Below are 27,801 nucleotides of genomic sequence, written 5' to 3'. Positions count from 1 at the left end.
GCCTTTGCAGGTCTCTGTGCATAGGATGCGATTTGTCCCTTCACTTCTGAGATGTCTTGGTCCTGGTGACCAGTCTGCTGAGGAACCGTGTATTGGGCACCTACATACAGTGGTGCTCTCTGCTCACCCTCTGCCCTGAGACACTTAGAGTACCTTTGAGGCAGTTGCTGGATGCTCCAGGCATGGTTCCTGTCCAGAGGCCTTGTGACCAGTGCATTTTCTGTTGTCCCAGGCACCTGTTTGGGCCCTCATGGGCTTTGATTGGTTGGGACTGGAAGTCACCTGGAATGGGAGCCAGAAATCCTTGTTCCATCCAGCCCAGTTGTGCTGTGCATGAAGCTAAGCCGGTCTCCCCGCTCTGTGGCCTCCATATCCCCGTCTGTACTGAGGGCGTGTCCATCTTTCAATACCCAAGTCTCCATGGTTCTGCAAAGTAAGGCTGGCAGTGACCAAGGGGAGGCCTGCCTGGATTCCAGCCCCTATGGGGTCAAGGACAGAGGCTCTGAGAAGTAGAACTGCCTTCACATCTCAATTCTACTGAGACCCTACTTCCCTTAATTTTTTGCTTGTTTCTCTTCCCACCCGCCATTTCTTTTTTTCCTCTCATTTGTGAAATTGGAGTAATATTGGCATGGCAGGTTTGTTTAAAGGATCCATGGTTATATAAAGTCCACTTCTATTCTCCATGGCTGTGGTACCTAACAGTGGTATATGGATTGGGGGAGGACAGGGGGAGGCGTTGCTGGGAATGGAACCCAAGGCCTTGAACATGCTGAGCAAGTGTTCTTTTCATCCACTGAGCTATATTCCTCTCTCCTGTAGAGGAATGCTTACCTGGGTTCACAGTTGCAGAGAGTAGAAGTCCAGGATCTGATGGCTGTACCCAGTGAGAGGTGCACGCTGCTTCCTAACATCGCTGGAGTTGGGAGCTGCAGGCCTAGCCTGTTCCCAGGAGAGGCATTAACCCATTCATGAGGCTGGACCCAGACACTTCCTCCCTGTGGTTGTTGGGTACAGCCATGACCGCAGCCACAGCTGCAATCTCAGAGGTTTGGAAGCTGAATCAGAAAGATTGCAGAGGACGAAGCCAGCGCAGGCTGTAGAGTGGTCAGCCAGACCTATGGAACAAGCAGAGAGGGCCATTTGACGCTTTACCAAAACTCAAAGTAAGTGGAGTTAAGTTTCTAATAGATGAATTTAGGGGTTACAGGCTCAAGCCGTAGCATTGCCCGGTGAGCAGTCTCCTACCTTCTGAACCGTGTGCACGTCGGGAAATGGCGCCAGGAGTCTAGGTGAGGAAGAGAGACCAAAGTGTGATCTTAGGAGGCCTGAGTTGCTTGGGCGGTTCTTCTGGAACCGACTAGAGCCTGTCTCCCTTGCTACACAGGGGATTGACCCCCTCAGACCTGAGCCAGAACCCCCTCTACCTCTACCCTTGTGGACTGTTGGCAGACAGTGGGCTCCACTCACTGAAAGACCCTCTTCCATACCTTCAGGTAGGGAACTCCCTCCCGTCCAGTCTGGTCTGATCTAATCTGGTCCCTGCCCCACCCTGTTTCCACTCTGGGGTAGGGATGGGGGTTGAGAGACTTTCAGGCCAGTGCCCCAGACCCAGAGAGTTCAGTCTGGAACTGAATTCAGTCTGGAACTGGTTAGTTTCTGGGGAAAAATGATGTGGAAATACCGCCCACCCTCCCCTCAAGGCCGGCAGAATGAAAAGAGTGCAGCTTCCTCACCCCCTCCACCCCCTCAGTCCCCACACTCTACCTAAAACCACAGTGGTGGCCTAACCCCTACTTACAAAATCAACTTAGAAAACTTGGAGAACTGAGAAATAGTTTTAAAAACAAGATCAGCTCCTCATCCCCACTCTGCCAGCAGAGGGACAAACAGTTGGGAGGTACTTCCTAGGTGTTAGCCCCAGGCCAGCCAGGCTCCTTATCAGTCCTGATTACTACTTGCTATTCACTGGGTCCTGTTATCACCAACCTCAGAAAGTGAAGGCTGGACCCTCACTGTCTGCCTGGCCAGCCCCTGCCCCCAGCCTTTCGTGAGGCCCCCAGGCCACTGCTGGCTCAGCAGTAGGGGCCCTTTCTGCTGAGTTCCTGGAACTGGGTCTCTGTTTTTGCTCAGCGATTGCATCAGAAAGGACTGTGTGCCTTGCCCTGTGACTCCCAGTTCTGTCTCCAGGGCCTTCCCCAGCCTGACCCGAGAGAATTCCCATCAGCCCTAGGGTCCACTGGGCACAGCCCTCTCTGGCTTTCTTGAGGCCTGTACAGCCTAGACAACTGTAGCTCCCAGTGTTATGGTCCAGAAAACACTTGATCTGGAGCCAAAGCGCTCTCAGCTGAGCAGTGTCCCCCCTCCTTGCTCCTGAGACACTCTGTCCCTTGGCTGTTCAAAGCACCATTTCTGGGAAGGCCAGTGGACCGCTTTTCAGAGCCCAATGTCCCTGTCAGCTGCAGAGCCAGCAGGTGGTTCTGACTTTCCTGCCAGCCCCTCTGTAGACTGGTTGTCCTTCATTCTGAGGCCCCAGTACCCCCTCATCTGCCTTCCCTCAGCATCACTCAGGTCGTCCAGCATCTAGAGGGCTTCAAATCAAAGCTGGAGCCCCCAGAGTTATTGTCCTAGGATCTCTTAGGCCTTCACAATGCAAAGCCTCTCAGTCCCACAGATCCTGCCTCAGGGTAAATTTAGAGCCTGTGACTAGGGACTTTCCAGCCTTTGTCTTAGCCCACTAGCAGTGATTTCAATGTCCTGGGGGTCTTCTGCCTACCCCACACTAAAGAGCAATTCCTTGTGCCACCCAGGACAGAATTCTTAGACAGAAACCTGAGGGACCAAGGGAGCGTGCACTATGAGGGGAAATAGGTGAAGGCCAGTGGAGGCTGGTCTGAGGCAAAGACCAGGCCTACTTCCCTGGTCAGAAATGGTGGGGGAGGGGTAAGGGGAAGGACTGGACCTCGAGTGAAAGGCACAGATTGGACTGTGTTCGGGAGGGCGGAGCTGTGGGGTGGACTGTTTTCCCGGTAGGTGAGAATTCAGCCCTTCTGAGCTTCCTCACCAGGCTCTCTCCCTGAACTTTTCCCTATCCAGCCCTGGAGTCAGCACCCTGGGCCAGCGGTGTCCTGCAATAGTCCCCATGGCCTGCCTGAGTCCCTCACAGCTCAAAAAGGTAGGGGCCTGGGGCTGGGAGAGTCAGACAAGGGAGGGGGTGCAGACCCCTGGATTTAACCCACCCCTTACACCTCACAAAGGAGAGAAGGTTCCCCATGCATAAACCCTAACTCTGTGTACACAGCCTGAAGTAGACAGACCATAGACCCCACCCCCCAGGTGGGATACAGTGGGAGTTGGGGGTAGAGAAACCAGAATTGAGATTACCCAATCCAGCCAGCCCCAGGGGCCTGTTAATTACGGCAGAGAAACTGGATGGGGACAGGCCGGTAGATAGGTCAGACCCATTGTGAAAGCCTACCATGTAGGGGTTAGGAGTTGGAGTACACACACTTGAGACTATCCACCCATGCATTCATATGCCAAGACTGTCAACTGTTTTCCATCAAGTCCTGCCTGGAGCTGTGGTTGGAGCTTAGTAGCTGAGTCCGTGCCGATAGCCCTGATAGATTCCAACACACAGACAGACAGACACACACGCGCGCGCACACACACACGCGCGCGCACACACACACACCACTAGTCTCATGACAGCTGCCACTGTTGCCCCAGTTCTCAAACTTGTGTGCCTAAATACGCACTGGAAGTCATCCTTCCCTCCTGTTTCACAGAGTATCCAGGGACACAGCCCCTCCCCAGAGTTTCTCTGTGTCTCCTTGGCTGCCCGGGAACCAGCTCCATGTCTAGCTGGTCAGGCTAGCCTCAATCTGCCCCTACTTCCTGAGTGCTGGAATTGACGGTGCGACGGGTCATCATGCCAGGCCCTACTTACGACTCGGCTTTCTGTTGTTTTGTTTGGTTGGTTTTGTTTTTTTGTTTAGAGATAGGGTTTTTCTGTGTAGCTCTGGCTGTCCTGTAACTCATTCTGTGGACCAGGCTGGCCTTGAACTCAGAGATACACCTGCCTCTGCTGGGATTAAAGGCGTGTGTCACCATAGCCAGGTCATCTTTGTTTTCTGACCCCAAGTTTTGTTTTGTTTTTCAATGCTGAGGGTGGAGGCCAGGGCCTTCCTTGTACATGATGGGCAAGCAGTTGACTTTGAGCCAGCACCCCAGCCCTGCAGATGCTCATCCTCACCCTGCCTCTCTCAACAGACTCCAAACAATACCTGGGCTACATGGGATTAAGCCCTCCTTAAGCCCTCCATGTTCAGTGCTCACCCGCACCGGCTCCACCGCACTCAGGAGAAAGGCCAGCTCCTTCCCGCCTGCCCTCCAGTCCACCTCTTACCCTGGGTTCTTCCAGTGCCCAGAGACTTTGCAATCCTATTTTCTCTCCACAATGATCTTTTCTATCCCTTTACTTCCCAGTATCCTGTACTTTTCTTTAAATGCAGTTCGGCAGAGCTGCTCTTTGACCCTTCACCTCTTTAGGCTCCCCCTTTAATTCTCACACCCTGTCCCTCTCCCCCTGTACTTAACATAATGTGTTTGCCTGACATTAGTGATGTGTTGTCTCTGTCAATGGACTGTAAACTGTGTGAGGGTGGCTTGTTCGTAATCACATGTCTCTCCTAAACCTGTCTCATACGCATACATGTTTAGTTAAGACATGGTGCACACCTCTAATGCCAGCTTTCAGGAAGTTGAGGCAGGAGGATCTTGAGTTTGAGGCCTCGCTGGACTTCACAGAAAGACCCTGTCTTCAAACAAACAAGCATTAAATAAGCAAACAAAAGAAGGGGGCCAGAGAGGTAACTGGGTGGCTAAGAGAATGTGTGCAATCATAGGGACCAGTGTTTGACTCTCAGCACCCACTTAGCCCGCCTCTGGGTGGAGACAGGGTTGCTAGGGCTTACAGGCTAGCAGTGAAGAAAACATAAGCCCAGGCTCAAGGAAAGCACCTGCCTCAGGAATAGAGAAAGTAGTAGGGAAGGATACCCAATGTCCTCTTCTGGTGTCCCTGCGCATGCACAAGTGTGCTCACCTTCAAGAACACACACACACACACACACACACACACACACACGGGCTGGAGAGATGGCTCAGTGGTTAAGAGCATTGCCTGTTCTTCCAAAGGTCCTGAGTTCAATTCCCAGCAACCACATGGTGGCTCACAACCATCTGTAATCAGGTCTGGTGCCCTCTTCTGGTCTGCAGACATACACACAGACAGAATATTGTATACTAAATAAATAAATAAATATAAAAAAAGTTGCTTGTTCTTTAAAAAAAAAACACACACACACGCATTATACTCACACTGACATGTTTACACATAAATAAGCAAAAAAAAATGTTCTATTTCCATATGTCCCTAACCCATTGGAGGCCAAGAGCAGAGACAACATGCCCTTTCCTTTCATCGCTAAGATCCAAGCAGCCAACATTGGTTAGGAATAATCCTAAGAGGAGCCGCACAAATAATTCCAATCAGACCAGGTTAGACCCAATCAAAAGATGCCCACATTTAATGCATGCAGCGCTCTCCCGGGTGGCCGGGACAGCACGGAGGGGAGAGAGGAGGGGAGAGGAGCCCACACAAACCCAGGAGACCACCACGTGTTCCCTTTCTAGGTGCAGCCTAAATAGCCTATGGGAATGGTCCTGACCCTCCCTGGGGAGGAGTCAGCACTTGGTGGGTTTTTCCAGAGGTGGAGTCTGGACCAAAGCAACTCCCAGGGGGAGAGGACTTAGGATGGATGGTAGATGCTGGGGTGATGCTTCCAATCATCCCAGACAGACTTCTTGGATATACGGGTGTCAGAGGGCTGGGGTCTTATTTTCGATCAAACAATATTGACTGTCCCTTCACTGAATGCCAGACAGACACCATGTCCAGGACAGGGACCGAGCAGCAGCAGGACACCGAGCTTGCTTCAGGTTTGAGGCCAGACAGGGGTCATGAGGCATGGGAGAGGGCAGAGGGAATCCTGCCTCTTGTTTCTTGTTTCTGCCTGCAGTTCCAGGAGGATGGGTTTCTGCTCTTGGAAGGATTCCTGACTGCAGATGAGTGTATGGCCATGCAACAGAGGATTGGTGAGATTGTGGCTGAGATGGACGTCCCTCTGCACTGCCGGACAGAGTTTTCCACCCAGGAAGATGAGCAGCTTCGGAATCAGGTAGGTACCTGGGTCCGAGAGGATGGGAATCTGGCTTTTGTTTTATTTTTGTTTGTTTGTTTCTTTTTGTTTTTTCAAGACAGGGTTTCTCTGTAACTTTGGAGCCTGTCCTGGAACTAGCTCTTGTAGACCAGGTTGACCTCAAACTCATAGAGATCTGCCTGCCTCTGCCTCCCGAGTGCTGGGATTAAAGGCATGCGCCACTGCCACCCAGATGGGCATCTGGTGTTTGATGGGAGCTCTGTACCCTTCTGAGGCAGGGGTCTGCATGGGAGGACCCGAGGCCACAGGCTTCTTCTGAAAAGGGATCAGGCGTCAGCCGTCTGCATCCCAGGCACCAGGCTAAGGAGCTATGCTGCGTCACTGTTCACTTGGCAAATGGGAAAAGCAGGGCTTTTCCAGGGGCAATACTGTGTTGCTCCACCCACATGGTTTGTAACTGATAGAGCCAGAACTTGAATCCAGTTCTCTGATAGCAAGTGGTGTTGGGCATTGACCTGCTGTGGTTTCTCAAGTTCCCTGGTCACAAAGAACCTTCTGTGACCAGAGTGAACCCTGAGATTCTGATGGGCCACTCTGGCGTGAGTCATCCCGCACTAGGAAGGTCAGTTGCTTTCTCAGACTCAACACCCTCTGACCGGATAGGTGGTTCTTCCAGCCAGTTCCTTTAACCCTTCTTAGTATGGATTTCTGAGTGGTCCAGGCAACAGGGTTCACTGATACTGACGCCAGTGAGCTTCTGCCATCTGGTGCTTATAAACAGAATTACAGAAGCCAGAAGCTGCCTTCCGCAGAAGAGGGGAGGGTGGACTCTTCAGAAAACACATCACAAGTGTTTTTGTTTTTTCCCAAATAGAAGAGGGCATACACTCTAAGGAGTGAGGGGGCTGAATCTTGTCCCCTCTCCCAACTATCTTCTGAGAAGACTCCAACAATCAGTAGAGAGCAGAGGTAGGAAGAATGGAAGAAGAAAGGGTGGGTTGGAGAGATAGCTTGGTGGTTGAGAGCACTGACTGGTCTTCCTGGGTTCTACCTGGGTTCAATTCCAGCTCCTCCTGCATGGCAGCTCACAACAACTGTACCTCCACTTCTAGGGGACCCAGTATCCTCTGCAGACCTATATGTGGGCAAAACACCAATGCACATGTTTTTAATCTTAGGATTTTTTTTTTAATGTTAGAAGCGGGAGTGGGGTGGGGCAGGGGGAGAGAGCGCTGGCCAGGGTGGCCTTTAGTTCCAGTAATCAGGAGGCAGAAGTAGGTGGATCTCTGAGTTCGAGGCTAGCCTACTCTACAAAGTGAGTTCCAGGACAGTCAGAGCTACGTAGAGAAACCCAAGCTCGAAAAACAACAAAACAAACAAACAAAAAAAGGAATAAAAAGAAGGGTACTGTGGCTGGGCAGTGGTGGCACATGCCTTTAATCCCAGCACTGGGGAGGCAGAGGCAGACTGGTCTCTATGTGTTCGAGGCCAGCCTGGTCTACAGAGCGAGTTCCAGGACAGCTAGTGCTGTTACACAAAGAACACAGAGAAACCTGGTCTAGAAAAAACAAAACAAAAAAAGGGGGAGGTTACTGTGATCCCTAGATCCTTTTTTTTTTTCATGCATATGGGTTTTGCTTGCATGCATGCATGTACACTATGCGTGCAGTGTGAGAGGAATCCCTTGAGAATGGAATTGCAGGAAGTGAGCTGTTACAGCTGATCCAGAATCGATCCAGGGCTCTTGGGAAGAGCAGCCAGTGCTCTTCATCACTGAGCCACCTTTCTTTCCCCAAGAAGCCTTACAGTTTCTGCAAAATTGTGCATTTTTTTCCAAGACAGGGTTTCTCTGTAGCTTTGGAACCTGCCCTGGGACTCACTCTGTAGACCAGGCTGGCCTTGAACTCACAGAGATCTGCCTGCCACAACCATCTGTCACTTTGAGCTCAGGGCTCCACAGGTCATATAAGATATTAAACAGATAAAATAGACTGAACCCCGGCTAGTGTGACATTAAAGCTAGGTAAAGCTGTTCAACTGTGCGGTGTGACAGTGACTTCTTGTTGTGACCAAACCTGGCAAGCAGAAGGAGGATGGATTTATTGAGCTTGCTGTTTCAGATGGTTCAATTCATGGTCACTTGGCTTTGTGGCAGGGAAGTCATGATGGAGCAGAGCTGCTCACCTCAGGGCAGCTGGGAAGCAGAGAACAGCAAAGAAGGGTTTGTGTCAAGATGTACCCTTCCTTCAAATCCTCACCCCTGTGACCTACTTCCTCCATCAAGGTCCAAACTCCTTAGAGCCCACCCAGCCATGAGCTCCCCAATGGACTAGTACAGTTAGTACCCTTCCCGTCCACTGATGCCACAGCTGGGAACCAAGCCTCCAACACATGAGCCCATTTGGGAGGACAATTTTGTCATATACACTGTAAGAACTGATGCCAATGGTGGTGGCGCACACCTTTAATCCCAGCACTCGGGAGGCAGAGGCAGGCAGATCTCTGAGTTTGAAGCCAACCTGGTCTACGGTGGGAGTTCCAGGACAACCAGAACTACACATATAGAAACACTGCTTAGATGTATTAGAGGCAGGGTTTTTTTGTTTTGTTTTGTTTTGTTTTTTTTGAGAGCTGGGTGAGATGGCTCAGTTGGTAAGTTGCTTGCAAAAAAAGAGTGAGGACTTGTGTTCAGTCCCTAAGACCTACATAGAAAAGTTGGGGTGCACACTAGTCCCAGTGCTGGGGACCTGGAGACAGGTGGATTCTTAGGGCTTGCTGGCCTGTAGACGGAGTTTTCTGTGTCTCAGCAGTCACTTCCAAATAACCACACAGATAGTTATTATTCATTATAAATGTTCAATCGATAGCTCAGGCCAGTTGCTGGTTACTAGGTAACTCTTACATTTTAAATTAATCCATATTTCTTATCTAAGTTCTACCACAAAACTCATGGTTTTTTACCTTATTTACCCCAAGTGGTTTTTTTTTTCTTTTTTTGTTTTTTTTGAGACAGGGTTACAGGGTTTCTCTGTAGCTTTGGAGCCTGTCCTGGAACTAGCTCTTGTAGACCAGGCTGGCCTCGAACTCACAGAGATCCGCCTGCCTCTGCCTCCCGAGTGCTGGGATTAAATGCATGCGCCGACACCACCACCCAGCTGGCTTTTTCAATGTATAAGATTGTCAACTTATACAGATTTAGCTGCCAAAACTCTGCGGTAAATCGAGGAGCATTTGTAATAAGAGGTGACCAGGAAATCTCAATTTGCAGCTGTTACGTAAATCCTAATTGGTCATAAAAATAAAACCTGGAGGCAGATGTTGGGGTAAATTCTGGAAGATCAGAGAGACAAAGGAGCAAGCACAGCCACCTCTTACCGCTATGTCAGACTAGAAGAGCTTGAGCTCCTATCTCCTCCCGCCTTGTAGCCCTCTCTCCACCCAGCCCTATCACCTCCTGTCTGCCTGTACAGACCTCCAGACCTCTATGGTTAACTAGCGGCTGGCTCCATCTTCTGATCTTCAGGCAAGCTTTGTTAGAGTACAAACAAGACATTGCCACATTTCCCCTTTTTATATATACAATATATTCAGACAATAAATACATCAACAATGTCTGCTCCATTAGCAATTGACAAATTGAGAAAAACCACTCTGTATATCTCTTATCTTAGTGAGCCTAAAAGGTTGTACTTAATTCACTTTCTATTCTAACTTGGATTATCAAAACTATCTTTTAATGTCTTTCAACTTTATATACTTTATAGTGAACGTCTTTTCTGAATTTGGTAAGGAAAACTATAACTATAAAGTCTTCAACTCCATCAGAGACCAGAGAAGGAAATAATATTACCTGAGTAAGCAGGAAGTGCAAGCAAGCGATTTCCAAAAAAAATGTGAGAAATGACAGAAACAGCTGGCTGTCTGGACAGTGACCCAAAGTTCCTCTGCAACGTTGGGGCATCCATCTTCAGCCTCAGGCCTAGCATATCTGACTTACTTTTCTGTGAAGTGGGACATTCTAAAGGGCTGTCCTATCTTGTCTTGGCAGTTTGGCAGTCACTTTCTTTTGTGTCCTGTCCTGCTTGTATTTGGGCAGCATATAGTCAGCAGTCGAAGCAAGGCACTTTCTTGCCCAGTGGTTTACCTTTGCCACAAAGAAAGTAAACTCCATGTGAAGTTTTTTTTTTGATGCCAGGAGCAGACATGTCTTATTGTCATAAAAAAAAAATCCGTATGTTATTAAAACATCCTAAATGCCATATTCTGCAGATCTCTGAAGTGTTTGAAGATTACCTGTCTATCTAAAATATATCTCTGTTTGATCTTGTAAACATACCTAATATGACTACAAGTTTGACTGTAATAATTAACTACTAACTTGCATTTCTTTATATCTGAATTAGTTGGTAATGATACTTTCAAAGACTAGAAATTTGCATTACATTGCTAAATGAGTTGTATAGGTACAATACCTTGAATAAGATTAGAAATGTGTGTACAGTATGTTCTAACAAAAATAATCTTAAATTTGTGTCAATTTGCCAAAATCCATATCATTGTAAAATGTTTAAAACTAGTAGTTGCTTTTTTGATTTAAAAGTAGATTCAATGATATATCTTTTTATCCTATTTCTGTATTCCCCCTTTTTCTTTTCACAGTAGACTCAATAATCTACCTTTATATCCTATCATATCTATATTGCCTTTTTTTCTTTTCAAAACCAGTACCCTGAATCTAATCTACTTTGCTTAGCTTTTTCCCTGACCATGACCAATAATAACTTGTTACCAACACCTTTAAGCAATGACAAATATCCATAACCCATTGAACAACCAAAGCCCTCCCACCCCACCTCTTGGGAATGTAGGCATCATGTTCTTAAAATTACTCTCCCCAGGGCTGGAGAGATGGCTCAGAGGTTAAGAACACTGACTGCTTTTCCAGAGGTCCTGAGTTCAATTCCTGGCAACCACATGGTGGCTCACACACATCTGTAATGAGATCTGATGCCCTCTTCTGGTGTGCAGGAAAACATTTTGTATATAACCAATAAATAAATCTTTAAAAAAAATTACTCTCCCCTGTCTAGGGATGATAGCATCTTTAGGGGATTCTGAAAAGAAAAACTTGGGTTAATTGTCAAGTGTCTGGGAGAGGTTGCCCTATCATTTGTCGTCCAGTCTCTGCCTCAAGCTGGAGTAGTCTGTGAGGATGGTCATCTCTGCCAGCCACCTTGAAATTGTCTTGAGCAGTTTGTAGTCCAAAGTCAATCTTTAGGTGATGTTTTCCAGCTTAGTGGTGTTATCATAGTCCTGGTGGAATCATCATTGTAGGGTCCCATAATCCTATTCAAGACTTCACTGTTAGGCATGGTCTTGATTCACTGCCAAAAATAAACATTTTAAATGTCATGTGCAGCAGATCTCAAAGAGTTTAAAGGATCAAAAAAAAAAAAAGTTTAAAGGATCAATATTTGTTATGTATATCCAGGGTTCAAAAATTTAATTCCTAGGGCTGGAGAGATGGCTCAGTGGTTAAGAGCACTGACTGCTCTTCCAGAGGTCCTGAGTTCAATTCCCAGCAACCACATGGTGGCTCACAACCATCTTTAATAAAATCTGGTGCCTTCTTCTGGCCTACAGGCAGGATACTAAATAAATAAATAAATAAATCTTTAAAAAAAATTTAATTCCTAGTTACCTGATAGAGACTCAGATCTACAATCATGTACAGGAACCTAATAAGGTCTTATTCTAGAATTAGTTAGAATACTAACTAATGACCATTAATATCATGACAAAAAGTTTTAAAAAATATATTATAAGTTTTGAGATAATATTTATAACTTTAGAAAAGTTTTAAATAGTCAAAATAAGGAACTGGAAAGATGGCTCAATGGCTAAGAGCATTGGCCGCTCTTCCAGAGGTCCTGAGTTCAATTCCCAGCTACCACACGGTGGCTCACAGCCATCTATGGTGGGGTCTGATGCCCTCTTCTGGCATAAAGGCATACATGCAGATAGAGCACTCATATACATAAATAAATAAATCTTTTTTTGAAAAAAAAAAGAGTTGCTGGCTGGGAGCTAGAGAGATGGCTCAACAGTTAAGTACATACCTTTCATTCATTTTTCAGTTGATTTAGATTAAACAGCCATGTTGTTTGATGAACTATCAACTCTTCTAATTAAGATGTCTCTCTTGTCCAAATCTAATCTTTATCAATTTTGATGGCATCCATTACTTTTCTTCTCCTGTGTAAACAAAAGCAAATGTCTTCCCCAGTGTAACACATGCCCTAGTTTCTGAGGTCAGCACATCTTTATATTGACTGATTTAATTCTGTAGCCTTTTTTCTACTATCCAAGATCTCTCCACAGCTGTTGTTCCTTTCTCATTAGCATTTAGAAAATTCAAAGTTAGTAAAGCATTATACAATCTGTTCCTGGGGTATTTGTCATCCCTTTCTGTTTATTTAACATATTCTTTAGAGCTTGATTTGATCTTTCTATAACTTCCTGTCCTATAGGAATGTGTGGTATACCTGTAATATGCTTTATATTATAATAAGCAAAAAACTGTCTCATTTTACTAAAGACATATGCTGGAGCATTGTCTGTCTTTATTAAATGTACAGGTATACCCATGATGTCTATAACTTCTAGCAAATATGTGATTACTGAATCAGCCTTTAGAGAACCACAGCAGTCACCCATTTAAATCCTGAATAGGTATCAATGGTGTGGTGTACATACTTTAGCTTCCCAAATTCTACAAAACGGAACACCTATCTACCATATTTCATTTCTTTAAGTACCCTTTGGGTTACTTCCCTCAGATAGTAGTGTTTGGTTGTGTAAAGACCACATAGGACATTTCCTTATAATTTCCCTGGCTTGTTGCCAAGTGATAGAAAAATCTTTTTTAAAACCTTTGCTATTGACATGATTTTTTATGAAATTCTGAGGCCTCCAACACATTTTCTATCAATAGTTGATCAATTTCTTCATTTGCCTGCCAAATCTGTATGGGATTGGATGTGTGTTATGTATATCGAATGATTCCTATTCCTGATTATTTCTTGTAACTAAATAAATAATAAAAGCCAATTCTGTATCATCTGGTATAAATTCAGCAGTTTCAATATGTACAATAGGTCTTTCTGCATATTGCAAATCAGTAATAATGTTGAGAGGTTCTGTAAAATCCATTAATATCATGAGAATAGCATATAATTCTGATTTTTAAATAGAGTCATAAGGGCTTTGAGCCACTCTACTTAAATTTTCTGATTTGTGCCAGGCAGTGGTGGCGCACACCTTTAATTCCAGCACTCGGGAGGCAGAGGCAGGTGGAGCTCCATGAGTTCAAGGCCAGCCTGGTCTACAAGAGTTAGTTCCAGGATAGGCACCAAAAACTACAGAGAAACCTTGTCTCAAAAATAAAAAAAAAATTCTGATTTGTAACCTGCTTTTCCTGATTTATTTGCATCAGTTTAGAATGTAGGGACTCCTGAGATATTGGGGTTCCCCATACAATGTGAGGAAGGATCCAGTTAGTTCTCTCATAAATTGACTTCTTTTGCTTTTGAGATATTTGTTGTTAATCTCTCCCAAAAAATTACTGCATACTCTTTGCTAAGGTTCATTTTCTGCCCACAATTTGTCAATTTCATCATTAGTAAAGGGTACTACAATTTCTGCTTGGTCTATTTCTGCTAATTGATAAAGTCTCAATTTTTCTTTTGGAATCAACTCAGAGACCTTTTCCACATAAGTTTTAATTCTTTTACTCTGCTTATGTGGTAAAACGATCCATTCTAAGAGAATGTCTTTGCTCTGCATTAGTATTCCTATAGGAGATGCTTAGAGGGTAAATGCAGTCCAACTAAAATGCAACCAAGCTCTGGACCCACATAACCCTCATGGGCATTTTGTAAGTTTGTTTTTTCCCACCAAAGCCAGTTCTCACTCAGCTTCAGCTCATAATTCTTTTGAACTATTTAAGTCCATCTGAGGCTTCGAATAAACTACTCATTTCATCAGTTTTTACCCCAGTAGTGGGCTGAGGTAGGAAATGTCTCCTAGCAATCTCTGAAAGTCATTAAGAGTCTAGAATCCATTGTCTGTACCTCAGTGGTCATGTTTGAGAAGCTCCCCATCCCGGGTGGCATCTGTAGTCCCGTGGGGGTGGGCAGCACCTGAATCCACTCCTCTCTTTGTCACGCCCATCTCTGTCCCCAGGCATTATCTAGTCCTCGTGTCCCCCCCACAGGGCAGCACAGAGTCCTCCCCGTGTCCCCTCCACAGGGCAGCACAGAGTCCTCCCCATGTCCCCTCCACAGGGGAACACAGAGTCCTCCCCATGTCCCCTCCACAGGGGAACACAGAGTCCTCCCCGTGTCCCCTCTACAGGGGAACACAGAGTCCTCCCCGTGTCCCCTCCACAGGGGAACACAGAGTCCTCCCCGTGTCCCCTCCACAGGGGAACACAGAGTCCTCCCCGTGTCCCCTCCACAGGGGAACACAGAGTCCTCCCCATGTCCCCTCCACAGGGCAGCACAGATTACTTCTTGAGCAGCGGTGACAAGATTCGATTCTTCTTTGAGAAAGGAGTTTTTGACAAGAAAGGTTTGGAGTGGGCTCTAGACACGTGAGGGCTGGTGGGCTGGATGAGGGGGAGGGGCTACCTCTTGGGTCTGGGAGGAAGTCAAGACCAGCTACCAGGGAAGCTGGACTCCTGGTCTTCACCTTTATCTGTTTTTTTGTATGACAGGAAATTTCTTGGTCCCTCCAGAGAAATCGATCAACAAAATTGGCCATGGTGAGCAGGAATCTGGGAGTACAGAACAGAAAATAGGCCATCTGAGGTCTAAAGAGTTTGAGACAAGGGCTGGAGAAATGGTGTAGGGGTTAAGAGCAGCCACTGCACTCCAGAGGACCTGAGTTCAATTCCCGGTAACCACATGGTGGCACACAACTATCTATAATGAGATCTGGTGCCCTCTTCTGGCTTGTAGGCATACAGACAGACAGACAGAACACTGTATACATAATAAATAAATCTTTATTAAAAAAAAAAGAGTTTAAGACAAGACCAAACTCCACTATAGATGGTAGTTGACTACAGGGCAGTGGTGGTGCTTACTGTTAATCAGAACTCAGAAGGGAGGCAGAGGCAGAGTTTGAGGCCAGCCTGGTCTACACAGTGAGATCCAGGACAGCCAAGGCTACAGAGAAAAAAACATGAACTTGGGTTTTCAGACTTGGTAATAGGTACATTTACCCACAGAGCCACCTTGCCGGTTGCTCTCTTTCGATTTGTTTTGTTTTTCCTTTCTTTCTTTCTTTCTTTCTTTTTTTCTTTCTTTCTTCTGTCCTTCCTTCCTTCCTTCCTTCCTTCCTTCCTTCCTTCCTTCCTTCCTTCCCTCCCTCCCTCGCTTTCTTTCTTCTTTCCATCTTTTCGACAAGTTTTCCTTGTATACTCCAGGCTGCCCTGGAGCTCCTGAACCACCTGCCTCAGCCTCCAGTGCTGGGTTACAGGCCCCACACTGCCTCCTTGTTCGTTGTTACCATGTTAAAGTGTACATTCAGGGTCGTTAAGAATGGTCAGCCCTTTTTGTAAAACAGTTGCTGATGCTTACAAAGAGTGATTGTCTTAGGCTAGGATCTGGGCTGCTGTGTGCATCCCTGGGGGACACAGCCGTTCTTCTCACCACTGTGTTGTGGAGGAGGAGCCTTCCAGGAGAGGCCTGTCATCCGAGCTCATACAGGAGTGGCGGTAGTGAGACTACTACCAAGGGAAGTAAAACAAAACAGAAAGGAACAAAGCCCTGGACAGAATAGGGTCAAGGTGTCTGTGGCCATTTTACTAACAAGCATTTATAAACAAGCATAAAGTTTAAAATAGGTGAGAATTTCAGAGCAAGGCCTGTGTCTGGTGTCCAGGGTGTGGGAGGGATACACAGGGCCTGACTGAGCCTAGCCCACCAGTCCCTCTTTGACCCATAGCTCTGCATGCCCATGACCCTGTCTTCAGAGGCGTGACACACTCTCCCAAGGTGCAGGTGAGTGGGGGGGCTGGAGATGAGGATGGGAAAATGTGAAGGACAAATGTGTGTGAACAGGCCGGCAGTGTGCGTGTGTGTGTAAACAGGCCAGCAGTGTGTGTGTGAACAGGCTGTGTGTGTGTGTGTGCACATGCGCGTGTGCATGAACAGGCCGTGTATGTGTGTGTAAACAGGCTGTGTGTGTGAACAGGTCAGCAGTGTGCGTGTATGAACAGGCTGTGTGTGTGCATATGTAAATAGGCCGTGTGTGTGTGAACAGGCTAGCAGTGTATATGTGTAAACAGGCCATCTCTGTGTGTGTGTACGCGTGCTCATGTGCAAACAAGTCAGCAATGTATGTGTATGGTGTATGAACAGGCCCTGGCAGTGTGTGTGAATAGGCCCTGATGGTGAGTGTGAACAGGCTGTGTGTGTGTGAACAGGCCCCGGTGGTGTGTGTGAACAAGCTGGCATCGTGGCTTTCATCTTCCAGGCTCTGGTCAGAAGTGTGGGCCTCCAGATGCCAGTGGTGGTGCAGAGCATGTATATCTTTAAGGTGAGCTCCGCAGTCTCTCCACACCTCAGTGTACCCTCTGTAAGATGACAGACCACACACTCAGCCTGTTACAGACTGTAACAGACTGTTACACTAGGCCAGGAACTGCTGGAACTGTCGTTAGGTTGCTGGGAGCTTGGCCCCACATAGATGCTCAGTTAAAACCAGTTTTCCTTGTTCTATTGAATGCTCTGCTCTCAGCTCTCACGGTCTAGCTCAGTACTACCTTTCCGAAGAAGCTGTCTAAATCCCCTGGGGAGAGAGCCGCCCATCCACAAAGGCTTCAACCTCAAGCCTGTTGAAGCGTGTTCTAGCCATCCCATCACTGGGTTCTGTTTTGTGGTCTTGCATGGTGGATGCATGCTGCCTCCCAGTAGACCTCAAACCCTTGCTGGGTGGGGTGGTTTCCCTTTGCAGCCCTCCTAGACTAAGCATAGCAGTTGCTCAGTAGATGGGGCTAATGTGGGGCTGCAGGACCTACAAGACTTAGGTCAAGCCCCACTCTGCTGTCTCCTGCCCTTACCAGCTCCTTGCCCTCTCTTGCAGCAACCTCACTTTGGCGGCGAAGGTGAGCAGAGACTGGGCTGCTGTGGGGGCCGGCAAAGGCCTCAGGGTGGAGAAGGGACATCAGTGGCCATTGGGTGTATGAAGGGAGGAAAAGCTCTTTCTGCAGTGTCTGTGGAATGGGCAAGAATTTGGGCCAGGGCAGCCATCTCCCATCCCTGCCTAGAACAGTAGACTGGAAGGGGTCTCTAGAGCCCTTGAGAAGAGAACCCTTGGTCATTCTCCCCGAGATTTTATTTTATTTTATTTGCCAAAGACTAGCTTTGTCAGGGGTTCAGGTCCCAAAGAGGAGGTGTGAAGTTGATGGTGGGAGAGGAGGAGAAGTAGATCCAGCAGTGTTTATTTCAAGAGTACACCTTTCATATTCTAGTTGCACATAGGATTAAATGGGAGAAAGGGGCCTGTGAGCCGGGCTGTGGTTTGAGATCAGGGTTTGAGGAATCCAGCATTGACCTTGACATAGGCACCTGCACCAGTTAACTGAAGACCACCAGTTCCTCTTGCCGGAGATAAGGAGAAAGACTGCTTTAGTGAGTGGGAACTCTCCTCAAGGCCCCAAGGGAATGGAGGCCCTTATCCAAGTGCCTGACCTCGGGAAAAGGACTTCTGGGGACCAGAGACTATACTTTAAGAGCAATTCTCATTCCTCAAGGGGCCAAGCACTGGGCTGTTTTCTAACTGTCTTAGTCTTACTCTGTGGCCTGTTCCCACATACCATTCCCTAAAGGGAAGGTCCTGACGTCTTGCTCTTTTCCTATTATATGCTCATTAACTGAACTCTTGCCCTTAATGACCTCAGGCTCTGGATCTGAATTGTAGGCATTTCATCTTGGAATCAGGCCTGTCTAGTAAATCTCCAACTTTCCTGTTCTCGGTGTGATTAGGAGGGCACAATGGGATTCCTGGTTCGGAGGTGGCAGGGATTTTTTTCCAATGAATTATTTTATTTTATTTTATTCATTTCTTAAATGATTTTTAAAGGTTTATTTATTATATATACAGTGTTCTGCCTGCAGGCTGGAAGAGGGCATCAGACTCCATTACAGATGGTTGTGAGCCACCATATGGTTGCTGGAAATTGAACTCAGGACCTCTGGAAGTGCTCCCAGCCTCTAAGCCGTCTCTCCAGCCCCAAATTATTTTATTCAAAGAAGCTGCTGTTTTATACATTTTCATCCTTTACCAAAGCCTGCACAGAATTTCCCAGAGGGAAAGGCATAACAGTGAGAACCACTAAAAATGAAAGTTAAAAGGTGCTGGGGCAGGGTGGTCTGCAGTGTCAAAATGTCGGAACATTGTCAAGCAGCAGAGCTTGCCATGCAGTCCACGCGTTTCTGTTTGCTTTTGTTCGAGTAGCCCTGGCTGTCCTGGAGCTAACTCTGTAGACTCACAGAGATCCCCCTGGTCTGCCTCTGGAGTGCTGGGATTAAAGGCATGTACCACTATGCCTGGCTTAAGAAGCTGGCTTTCTTTCTTTTTTATTATTGATTTTTGTTTGTATGTCTGTGTGATGATGTCCTCACTGGACAGTTATAAGCTGCCATGTGGGTGCTGGGAATTGAACCCGGGTCCTCTGGAAGAGTCTTAACCACTGAACTAGCTCTCCAGCTCACAGATCTCTGTTTTTCATAACCCTGCTCCGGACTCATTCAGTTCAGGGACTCCATGGTGGGTCGGTGGCGTTCTTTTCACCTCTGCTGGCTACCCAGGTAGACTGCCGCCAGACCTGCTCACAAGCAACTTTCCTTCTTGCCTGAGCCCCGGGCTGAATCCTTGTGGACAGCCTCCTCCTTCACATAGCCCCTCCCCTCTCCCTGTACCTGCCCTGCCCAAGTCCTGCACATCCAGTTACATTGGCCATTTTTTACCCTCAAAGACTTTGAAGCCCCCATGACTGGACACACTCCTCTGGGTCACATTGGGGTTTTTAAAGGCCCTCTCAAAGTTGGGTGCTTAGAATGCACAGTGATCCAAGAATGAAGGTGAGACTGGTACCCCGTTACTTGACACTGGATACTAAGCTCCTCTGTCTAGTGGTTTCTCCATCCTGGACGTGCCTGACATCAACATGGGGATGCAAATAGGCTGGGGTTGTGTCTCCTGACTAGTAAAACAAGAAGCTAGTGCTAGGACACAGCCCTGTAATCCCAGCTGCTTGGGCGGACTGAGTCTCAGCAATTTACTGAGATACTGTCTCAGAAACAGAAAGGAAAAGAGGGCTGGGAGCCGGACGGTGGTGGTGCATGCCTTTAATCCCAGGAGGGACAGGCAGTGTGAGTTCGAGGCCAGACCTGGTCTGCAGAGCTAGTTCTAGAACAGCTAGGGCCGTTGCACAGAGAAACCCTGTCTCAAAAGCAAAAGCAAACAAACAAAAAAAGGGGCTGGGACTATAGGTCAGTGGGAGAACACTTGCCTAGTATGCAAATATGGATGCTATCCTGTACTGGAGACAGGAGGATTGAGAGTACCAGGCTACATAGCTAGGCCCTATGAACACAACAAAGAAATGGAGTGGCTTGGTCATGCATAGTCAGTGCCTTGCTCAGTTTATATGTCTAGCTTATGCTACTGGTAGGCCACTTGGTTTGAATCTGCTTGCCCCTGGTTAAGAAGGATGGCTTCAGTGATGTGGCTGGGATTAAACAAGGTTGGGCCTTGAAAAGCAATGCTTTAAAAGATTTATATGTTTTATGTATATGGTGCTCTGTCTGCATGTATGTCTGCATGCCAGAAGAGGGTATTGGATCCCATTTTAGATGGTTGTGAGCCACCATGTGGTTGCTGGGAATTGAACTACAGGACCCCTGGAAGAAGTCAATGCTCTTAACCACAGAGCCATCTCTCTAGCTGTCTCTCCCGTACTAGACAATTTTAATAGCTGGTCTTACAGAAGCCTTTAGCAGTCCTTTGAAGCAGGTTGTGGTTGGAACCACTCTAGAGTTGAAGAGATAGAAACTTTCAGGGGTGTAACCTTTTTCCCAGAGCTTGTAGGCCAGGCAGTAGTGAGACTCTTCACCGGTGATAGATAGGTTGGCCCTGGGAAGATTATGGAATGAGAACCTGGCCAAGGTGAGGCGGGCCCTGGCCAAGGGCCTTGTACCTCACTCCCAGGTGGGTCTATTACAGTGTCCCCTCACCAAGATGCTACCTTTCTGTACACGGAGCCCCTGGGTCGTGTGCTGGGTGTGTGGATTGCCATGGAAGACGCCTTGCTGGAGAACGGCTGCCTCTGGTTCATCCCTGGCTCCCATACCAGTGAGGATCTATCCCTGCCCAGCCTACCCCCAGGAGAGGGACATATGAACATAGACTAAAGGCTCCATGTTGGTTCACAGGAGGGGTGTCAAGAAGAATGATCAGAGCCCCTGCGGGCACCAGCTTCCTTGGGTCAGAGCCAGCCTGGGATAGCAACCTCTTTGTGCCTTTACCAGTACGGAGAGGTAGGTGGGTTGCCGAGCAGAGAGCCAGGTGGCCATGCCTAGAGATCTGTGTTTGTCCCACCCTTGGCATCCAAAAGACTCCTTGGTGCCTGCCACCTGAGGGCCATGAAATTGCAGAATGGGAGGTGGGGTGCTGGTACCTGGTTTGGATGTCAGCAAGCAGTGTGCTTCCAGCAGGCCTTTGAGGTCAGGCTAAAACCCAGACCATTCAGGGGCCTTTTCTTGGGATAGACGATTGAATCTTTGAGCCTCCGTTCTCCCAGGTGGAAGGCAATGCATGCAGGATGTGTACAGGGAATCTGAGGCACACAAACGCTCAGTGTGTGTTGCCAGGGACTGCCTGCTTTTCCTGATGGAAAGGGGACACTGGGTTCCAAGTCAGTGTCACCAGGTCCCTGCTGACTGATTCCCCGCCCAGGGAAGGGAGGGCCTTCATTATTATTGTCTTTTCGAGACAGGCTTTCTTTGTCTGTCTGTCTGTCTTTGGCTGTCCTGAAAAAGCAAGGCTTTGTAGCCCAGGCTGGCCTCAATTCATTGAGACCCTCCTGCTTCTGCCTCCCAAGTACTGGGTTTAAAGGTGTCAGCTATCATGCCGGCCTGGGGAGGCAGGTCACAGCAGAGAAGACTCAATCCCAGGGGAACCTCATCTTGTAGCAGGCGGAGAGCCTGAACTTCTGTGGATACAAACAGAAAGGGTGGGGGACACTTCACCCTTTGATGGAGGGGGACTGTGCTGTGGGGCTGGTGGTGACTTGTTGGTAACTGGATGGTACCCCCAAGGGGGTCTGGTCCTGATCCACGGAGAAGTGGTGCATAAGAGTGAGCAGAACCTCTCCAACCACTCGCGCCAAGCCTATACTTTCCATCTCATGGAGGCCGCGGCCGGCACTGTCTGGAGCCCAGAGAACTGGTAGGTGGCAGAGTTGGTAAGTGCCTCAGAGAGCCTTCTGAGAAGACCCTCAAGGCTAGACACAGTGGTCCCTTAAGAGCACCTCTTGCACTCTCTGCAGGCTCCAGCCCACGACTGAGCTGCCCTTCCCACCACTCTACATCTAAAGGCCCCGGCAGGACCTGGTTCTCTACAGAGTGAAGCTGTCAACACCAGGGCCTCTGGGGCTGCAACCCAAGGGCACAACTTCCTGTGTGGGCTTTCTTTCCGATGGTGTCTATGACCTTTGGTCCAGCAGACAGGGAGCCAAGAAGCAGAAGCAAAAGGGCAGCAACCCAGGCTCGATGAAGGACTTCCTCCAAAAAATTTTGTCTTTGTCCCCTTTCTGTCCTTACGCAGCCATCTGAAGTGGCCTCTCGGCAATAGAATGATTCTGACTGAGTTCAGTATTCTCTTTGGTAAAGCACTGAGTAAAATGTCTTCACATATGTTTCATGTGTATGAGTGTTCTGTGTGTATAATCGTCTGTAGCACCTGTGAGAGCCAGAAGAGGTGTTGGATCCCCTAGAACTGAAGTTGCAGATGGTTGACTCTGTCATGATCTGCAAGAGCAGCCATCTTTTCAGCCTCAACAAATGCCTTTTGAACACAGCTTCTCCGTCTGTCCTCTGACCAGCAGCCCTGCAGAAAGCCATCCAGGCGCTCCACCCTGCCTGGAGTGGCCACACACAACTCACTGCGCACAGGCTTCTTCTCAAGTCCTTACAAGGACAGACAAGTGTTATCTGTGTTTAGGGACCCAGGACTTGACCAGAAAAGGGCAAGTGACCTGCCCAAGTCACACAAAGGCTTAGCTCTCCCATCCCCTCCAGGCCTGAGAGCTAACCTCCAACCCTTTGTCCTCTGCTGGAGAGGAGAAAGTACCCTGGGGCTAAGAGCCCAGTCTTGATGATTGTGTGTCTGAGGTCAGCTTGCTCTCCAGTCTTGGGCCAAGTCCCTCCTCTCTCAGGGCCTTTTCATTCCTGTGTAATAGAGGTCAGTGAGGGCCTCCCAGGGCCATTCTTGTGCGCATGCTTAGCAGCACCTTCTAGAACAACTACTAGATCCCAGTCCTGCTTAGCTGAAGACTGGCCAGATACTGGAGATGGAGAGGGCAGAGAGGAGTTAGCTGCTGCAACCACTAATCCCTGCCTCCTTTTCTTAAAGTAAAAACTTCCTTTTGAGGCTTGGCCATGGTGGCATGCCTTTAATCCCAGCACTCAGGAGGCAGAGGTAGGCGGATCTCTGTGAGATCGAGGCCAGCCTGGTCTACAAGAGCTAGTTCCAGGACAGGCTCTAAAGCTACAGAGAAACCGTCTCAAAAAACCAAACCAAACCAAACCAAACCAAACCAAACCAAACCAACCAACCAAACAAACAAAAAACAAAAACAAAAACCCAACTAAAAAACCCCCAACTTTCTTTTGAGCTCAGCTGTAGGATATTTGCACAAGGCCCTTGTGCATACACATACTCCGTTGTTGGGAGCCACCTGAAGGCACAGGTGGTCCTGCAGTTTGGAGGTAGCCACGTGGGGCTGAGCACCCCTGCCTGCACCCTTGCTTGCACATGCTCAGACCAGCAGAATGGCATTAACCAATCAGGACAGCGTTCAAACCGCTCCACCGTTTAAAAGCAGCTGCCTTGGGGCCCAACGCTCTCTCTCTAAGCTTTCTCTCGTCCCTGCTCTATCTTCCCTTCCCCCAATTTTCCTCAAGGGAATGCTCCAAATAAAGATGTGACCAGAGAAGGAATTCTCGTTTTTGGTGGCGTTCATTCCTGCGGGACAGGATGGCCCCCCGCACTCCGTCCCCAGTGTCACACATACTTTTTTTGTTTGTTTGTTTGTTATGGTTTGTGTATTCTTGGTTGTCCTGGAACACATTCTGTAGACCTCAAGCTCAGAGATCTACCGGCCTCTACCTCCTGAGTTCTAGATTTAAAGGCATGCAACACCATCATCTGGCTTAAAGACTTATTTTCTTTCAGATAATTTTCTTTCTTAAAGACTTATTTTTTTGCCTGCATGTATGCCGGTGCATCACATGTGTGCTTAGTGTCTAGAAGAGGGTGTCAATCCCCTGGAACTGGAGTTCCAGGGTGTTGTTTGCTGCCAGCTGGGTGCTGGCAACTGTCTTAGCTAAGCCATCTCCCCAGCTCTAACATGGGACCAGTACTTTTATCCACTGAGCTATCTTAACACCTTTTAAGAGGAGTATTTTGAGCAGAGCAGGGTATCATAGTGCATGCCTTTTATCCTAGAGAGGAGGCAGAGCAGGCAGGAGTTGGAGGCAAGCCTATTAGCAAATTCCAGGCCAGCAAAAGCTATGTAAGACTCTGTCCTCTATCTATATTGAGACAGCTTTTCATGTAGTCCAAGCCGACCCTGAACTTATTTTGTAGCTCAAGATAACCTTAAACTTGTGATTCTCTAGCTTCTACTCCTGAACACCAGGATTATAAACTTGTCTCCCTCCCTCTCTCGCTATTTGAGAGGCTCAGCACAGTCCTATGTTCTCATTTATCAATTCACCAGCCTGGTCTTGGCAGCCCCGTCTGTAGCTGGATCTAGTCCTCTACCAACTGGAAAGCCCAGCGGAATGCTTGCAAGGCCAACCAGGGAGTTGGTGAGCAAGCTGGTGCTCTTTCTTCAACTTTGGGCCACCTCCTTTGACACAGAGAGGAGAGAATGAAGGCAGGGCTAGTACTTCCCACTGGCTTCAGAGGAATGGCCCAGTGCTCTAAAGGAAAGAGCTTGGCTGTGATTCTAGGAAGAGACTTCAGCTTGCTAGAGCCCCATTCCTAGGTTCTGGCCTTGTCTCCCTCCTCTTGCCACGCTGAGGGAAGGCCTTGGGAATCCTGCTGTTATCTTCTGATGGCAACCGTCCATTTGTTTAGTTAGTGTCTACCAAGTTCTTGCCACAGGGTCAGGCTCTGTGCAAACCCTGGGAAACATGAAGACTCAGGTATGGAACTAGACAGCCTGCACCCACACCTACAGAGGAATTATTAGGAATTCTGCAGAAACTTCCCAGCTTTTGTGGATCTGGACTCTGCACCAGAAGAGATGGATCCAGGTTTGGACAGGTCTGGAGTGTAAGGATTGTTGGGTTCATCCTTCTAGCTATCAGTTCCTCTCCTCTCGGCAGCAGAGTCAGGGTGGGACCGGCTTTCGTCAGCCTTTCTATGCACACAAGCTGGCTATGGCTCTCTTAAGTTCTTCCTAGTCCAAGCAGGAGACACTGCATGTATTCAGCTCTTTGCTCTTGGGTTTTCCTCTGAGTGAAGCCAGGAGATGAAAGGTCACTCCTGCTTCCAAGTACAACCTATCTTCCTTGTATTTTGCCTGTTTTTTTTTTTTTTTTCTGAGGCAAGTTTACTCTTGGGCAATAGTGACACTTCCCTTACTGATTTCTGCTCATAGGTGGGTCATAGGCTGAATACTTTAAAAGTATGTGACATCTGTGGAGGCATGCATGAGTCAGCACACACGTGGAGGTCAGAGGGCAACTCCGGGGGGGCAGTGCTCCCCTTTCATCTTTATGTGGGTTTTAGAGACTGATCTCAGGTCCTCAGCCTTGTGTTGCAAGTACCTTTACCCACGGAGCCATCTTGCTGGCCCCCAGACTGAATACTTTGGATACCTCATACACCTCCTCTTAGTAGAGATTAATATCCAGTGAGGGTCAGGCTGTCATTATTCCCATCTTACAGGTAGAATTGAGGCTCAGACTCACCTAGGGCTGAATGGCCAAGGATTCTGACCAGATGTGTTGGACGCTTGACACCTAAGCATTAAGCTTTCTGTTCTGCTGTCTTCAGGATCCACTCTAACAATGCCCTCCCCAGACTACAAGATGGGGGCTTTGCAGCAAATTCAAATTCCCTGAATAGGTGTATGCCTTTAAGCCTTTTTGTATTCTAATATCAGCAAATAAAACCAAGAGAGCTTTGCTTGTTTATTTTAAGTCTGAATCAATTGAAAAAAAAAACAAAAACAAAACAACCAAATCTGCTTTTCACCCCTGGGTTCTTGGCATCCAACTGGCTAGCTGCTGTGAGGACCATTCATTCTTTCTCCCTGTTTCCACCATCCAAGCTGCTACTACTACTAGGCCATCAGTAATATCAGTAGGTAGAGAGGCAAAAGGAGATTGTCTATCTGAGTAGTGTACGCTTCCAGGAGGGACACGGTACTGATGGATCCCAAAATCCAAGCATAACTGTAGTTCAGGTCTACTCCAGTGTCAAAGATTAAGATCAGAGCTACAGAGATGATCTGTGCAAATATAGATGTCATAGTCCCCTCAAATGTTTTCTTAGTTCCAGGCCAGCGGATCTCTCCCATGGTGCTGCCAAATATGGAGGCCACGGTATCACCCACACCCACAGCCAGGACTCCAGCATAGGGGACCAGGGATCTTGCTCCTCCCAGGCTGTCCTTCTGTGCACAGGGTCTGGGAATCAGCCAAATGGGAAGAGACATGCCCAGAAGCAGATAGATGTGTGTTAGGATAAGGGGTCCACTGTCTCGTTCATCCAGGAAGAGGGACAGAAGGCTCCGCAGAGTGTGACCCAAGGGCCTGATTCGGAAATAGCGCACATACTCCAGGAAGATGAAGACTGCCAGACATACAGTGGCAGCCACATACAGCAGCGGCCGGTCAAGGACGATCCCTGGGATGTAAGTGGCTACCACAATGAAGTGAAAATACTTTCTTGTAATAGTAGGAGCCCTGTGCTTCTTGGACTCAGAAGATGATCGCTTGGCATTCTGGTACAGCACCACCAGGCAGGCCATGGTGGCCAGCAAAGACCAATAAGCTAGGAGGTAGATGCGAGTTTCTGTGTAGAAGAGGAACTGAATAAGCCAGAGCAGAGGGTTCCTACGAATGAGCCAGTGCAGCCAGGGCAGAACTACACCAAGGCCTAGCACACAGGTCATGAGGTGGAAGAAGATGGAAGAGGCCCAAGTGCCTGAGTCCATGAAGACAAAGAGGGTGCTGAAGAAGACACCCATGAGCACCATCCCTACCACCACCACCAACAGGAAGAAGTCCACTGGGTCCCCTTGGCTTTCGGTCAGAGAGCGCTTGATGAGTTGGTTGAGGACGAAGCTAATGCCACCCAGTACCAGCAGTGCCTCTCCAGGAGTGAAGCATCGGGGCAGCAGGTACAGCAGGATCATGTTGAGATAAACAAATATCAGCAGGACTTCCAGGACCTCGATCACCTCGCCCACACTGAGGGAGTGCTTCATAATATAAATGATAATGCCTCCGGCCAAACCCGAGATGGCACAAGTATTGGTGGGCACAGGGCGAGTGATGCCCAGGGCCAACACAGAGGAGAAGAGAGCCACTGCCATGCCAGTGGCTGCAACCACAACGCCGAAACGCTCGAAGTACGGGTTCCCCGCAGTTTGGCAGCGCTCCTTCATGACCAGCCCAAACAAGGGCATGACCATGGAGGCCGGCAGTAAGCCACTGTTCGCGGACATTCGGAACTGGAAAACGGCATTCCCCTGCTGGAGCAGCCGGTCCCACTTGTACTGGACGTAGAAGGCCTGGACTGCGAGGGCCACGGCGCACCACGAGTATCGGTCCCACACCACAGCGTGGATGCTCAGCACCACTGCGAACACCACTGCAGCCTCCGCCAGGACCGACCCGCTCAGCGGAAACCCAGACTCTGGGACTGGGGGAGGGCACTTTCGGGTCATGTCTCTAGGTCTGGGGCTCTTGGGGAAGCTTGGTGACTAGGGACGCCTTGGCCTCTGAGGCCCTCAAGCAGCCAAGCAGAGGGCAGCAACTTCACCCAGCCAGCAACCTTCTCCAGCTTCCAAAAGGGTGTTCCACTATGGGCCACTGTGAGGCCTGGGAGCCGGCGCCCAGTCACCCTTCACCGCTTCCAACCTACGGTGTAGCAGACGTTTGCACTCTTCACCTCTCACAGGTTCCACCGCCTCCACCGCGGACACCACTCAGCCCTGGGCAGCGCCATCTTGACAGCCCCATCCTGGGCCCGTCCCACCGTCACGTGA

General features: G+C 48.3%; 2 protein-coding genes across 5 annotated transcripts; one reads left to right on the top strand and one right to left on the bottom strand.

The window, feature by feature from the left end:
- Positions 1-3,016: 3,016 nt before the first annotated feature.
- On the top strand, positions 3,017-22,207 carry Phyhd1 (phytanoyl-CoA dioxygenase domain containing 1). Of its 4 annotated transcripts, XM_048431960.3 has the most exons (11): positions 3,017-3,175; positions 6,081-6,239; positions 14,777-14,852; positions 14,998-15,045; positions 16,233-16,288; positions 16,764-16,826; positions 17,373-17,394; positions 20,517-20,645; positions 20,726-20,830; positions 21,611-21,740; positions 21,841-22,207. In XM_048431960.3, exons 1-11 carry the CDS (start codon positions 3,143-3,145, stop codon positions 21,884-21,886), a joined length of 867 nt encoding a protein of 288 aa, XP_048287917.1. In that variant the 5' UTR covers positions 3,017-3,142; the 3' UTR covers positions 21,887-22,207. The 4 variants fall into 4 exon arrangements, with proteins under 4 accessions (XP_048287917.1, XP_048287918.1, XP_085537538.1 ...); XM_048431961.3 differs by lacking the exon at positions 20,517-20,645; XM_085681412.2 differs by lacking the exon at positions 21,611-21,740.
- Positions 22,208-25,704: 3,497 nt separating this feature from the next.
- Dolk (dolichol kinase) lies at positions 25,705-27,801 on the bottom strand. The gene has a single exon (XM_048431965.3). The coding sequence runs from the start codon at positions 27,478-27,480 to the stop codon at positions 25,870-25,872; it is 1,611 nt and encodes a 536-aa protein (XP_048287922.2). The 5' UTR covers positions 27,481-27,801; the 3' UTR covers positions 25,705-25,869.

This window comes from Myodes glareolus, chromosome 21 (assembly GCF_982192425.1).
Source record: "Myodes glareolus chromosome 21, mMyoGla1.1, whole genome shotgun sequence".
Taxonomy (NCBI): Eukaryota; Metazoa; Chordata; class Mammalia; order Rodentia; family Cricetidae; genus Myodes; species Myodes glareolus.
Note: the sequence above shows the minus strand (reverse complement) of the source record. Positions and strands in the feature narration are given on the sequence as shown.

What these genes read in the sequence shown, in the direction of transcription:
- Phyhd1 (XM_048431960.3), top strand. Translation starts at nt 3,143, where the DNA reads ATGGCCTGCCTGAGTCCCTCACAGCTCAAAAAG. An exon ending in GTCCCTCACAGCTCAAAAAG is followed by an intron (nt 3,176 to 6,080) that starts GTAGGGGCCTGG and finishes TTCTGCCTGCAG; the next exon opens with TTCCAGGAGGATGGGTTTCT. An exon ending in AGGAGTTTTTGACAAGAAAG is followed by an intron (nt 14,853 to 14,997) that starts GTTTGGAGTGGG and finishes TTTGTATGACAG; the next exon opens with GAAATTTCTTGGTCCCTCCA.
- Dolk (XM_048431965.3), bottom strand. Translation starts at nt 27,480, where the DNA reads ATGACCCGAAAGTGCCCTCCCCCAGTCCCAGAGTCTGGGTTTCCGCTG.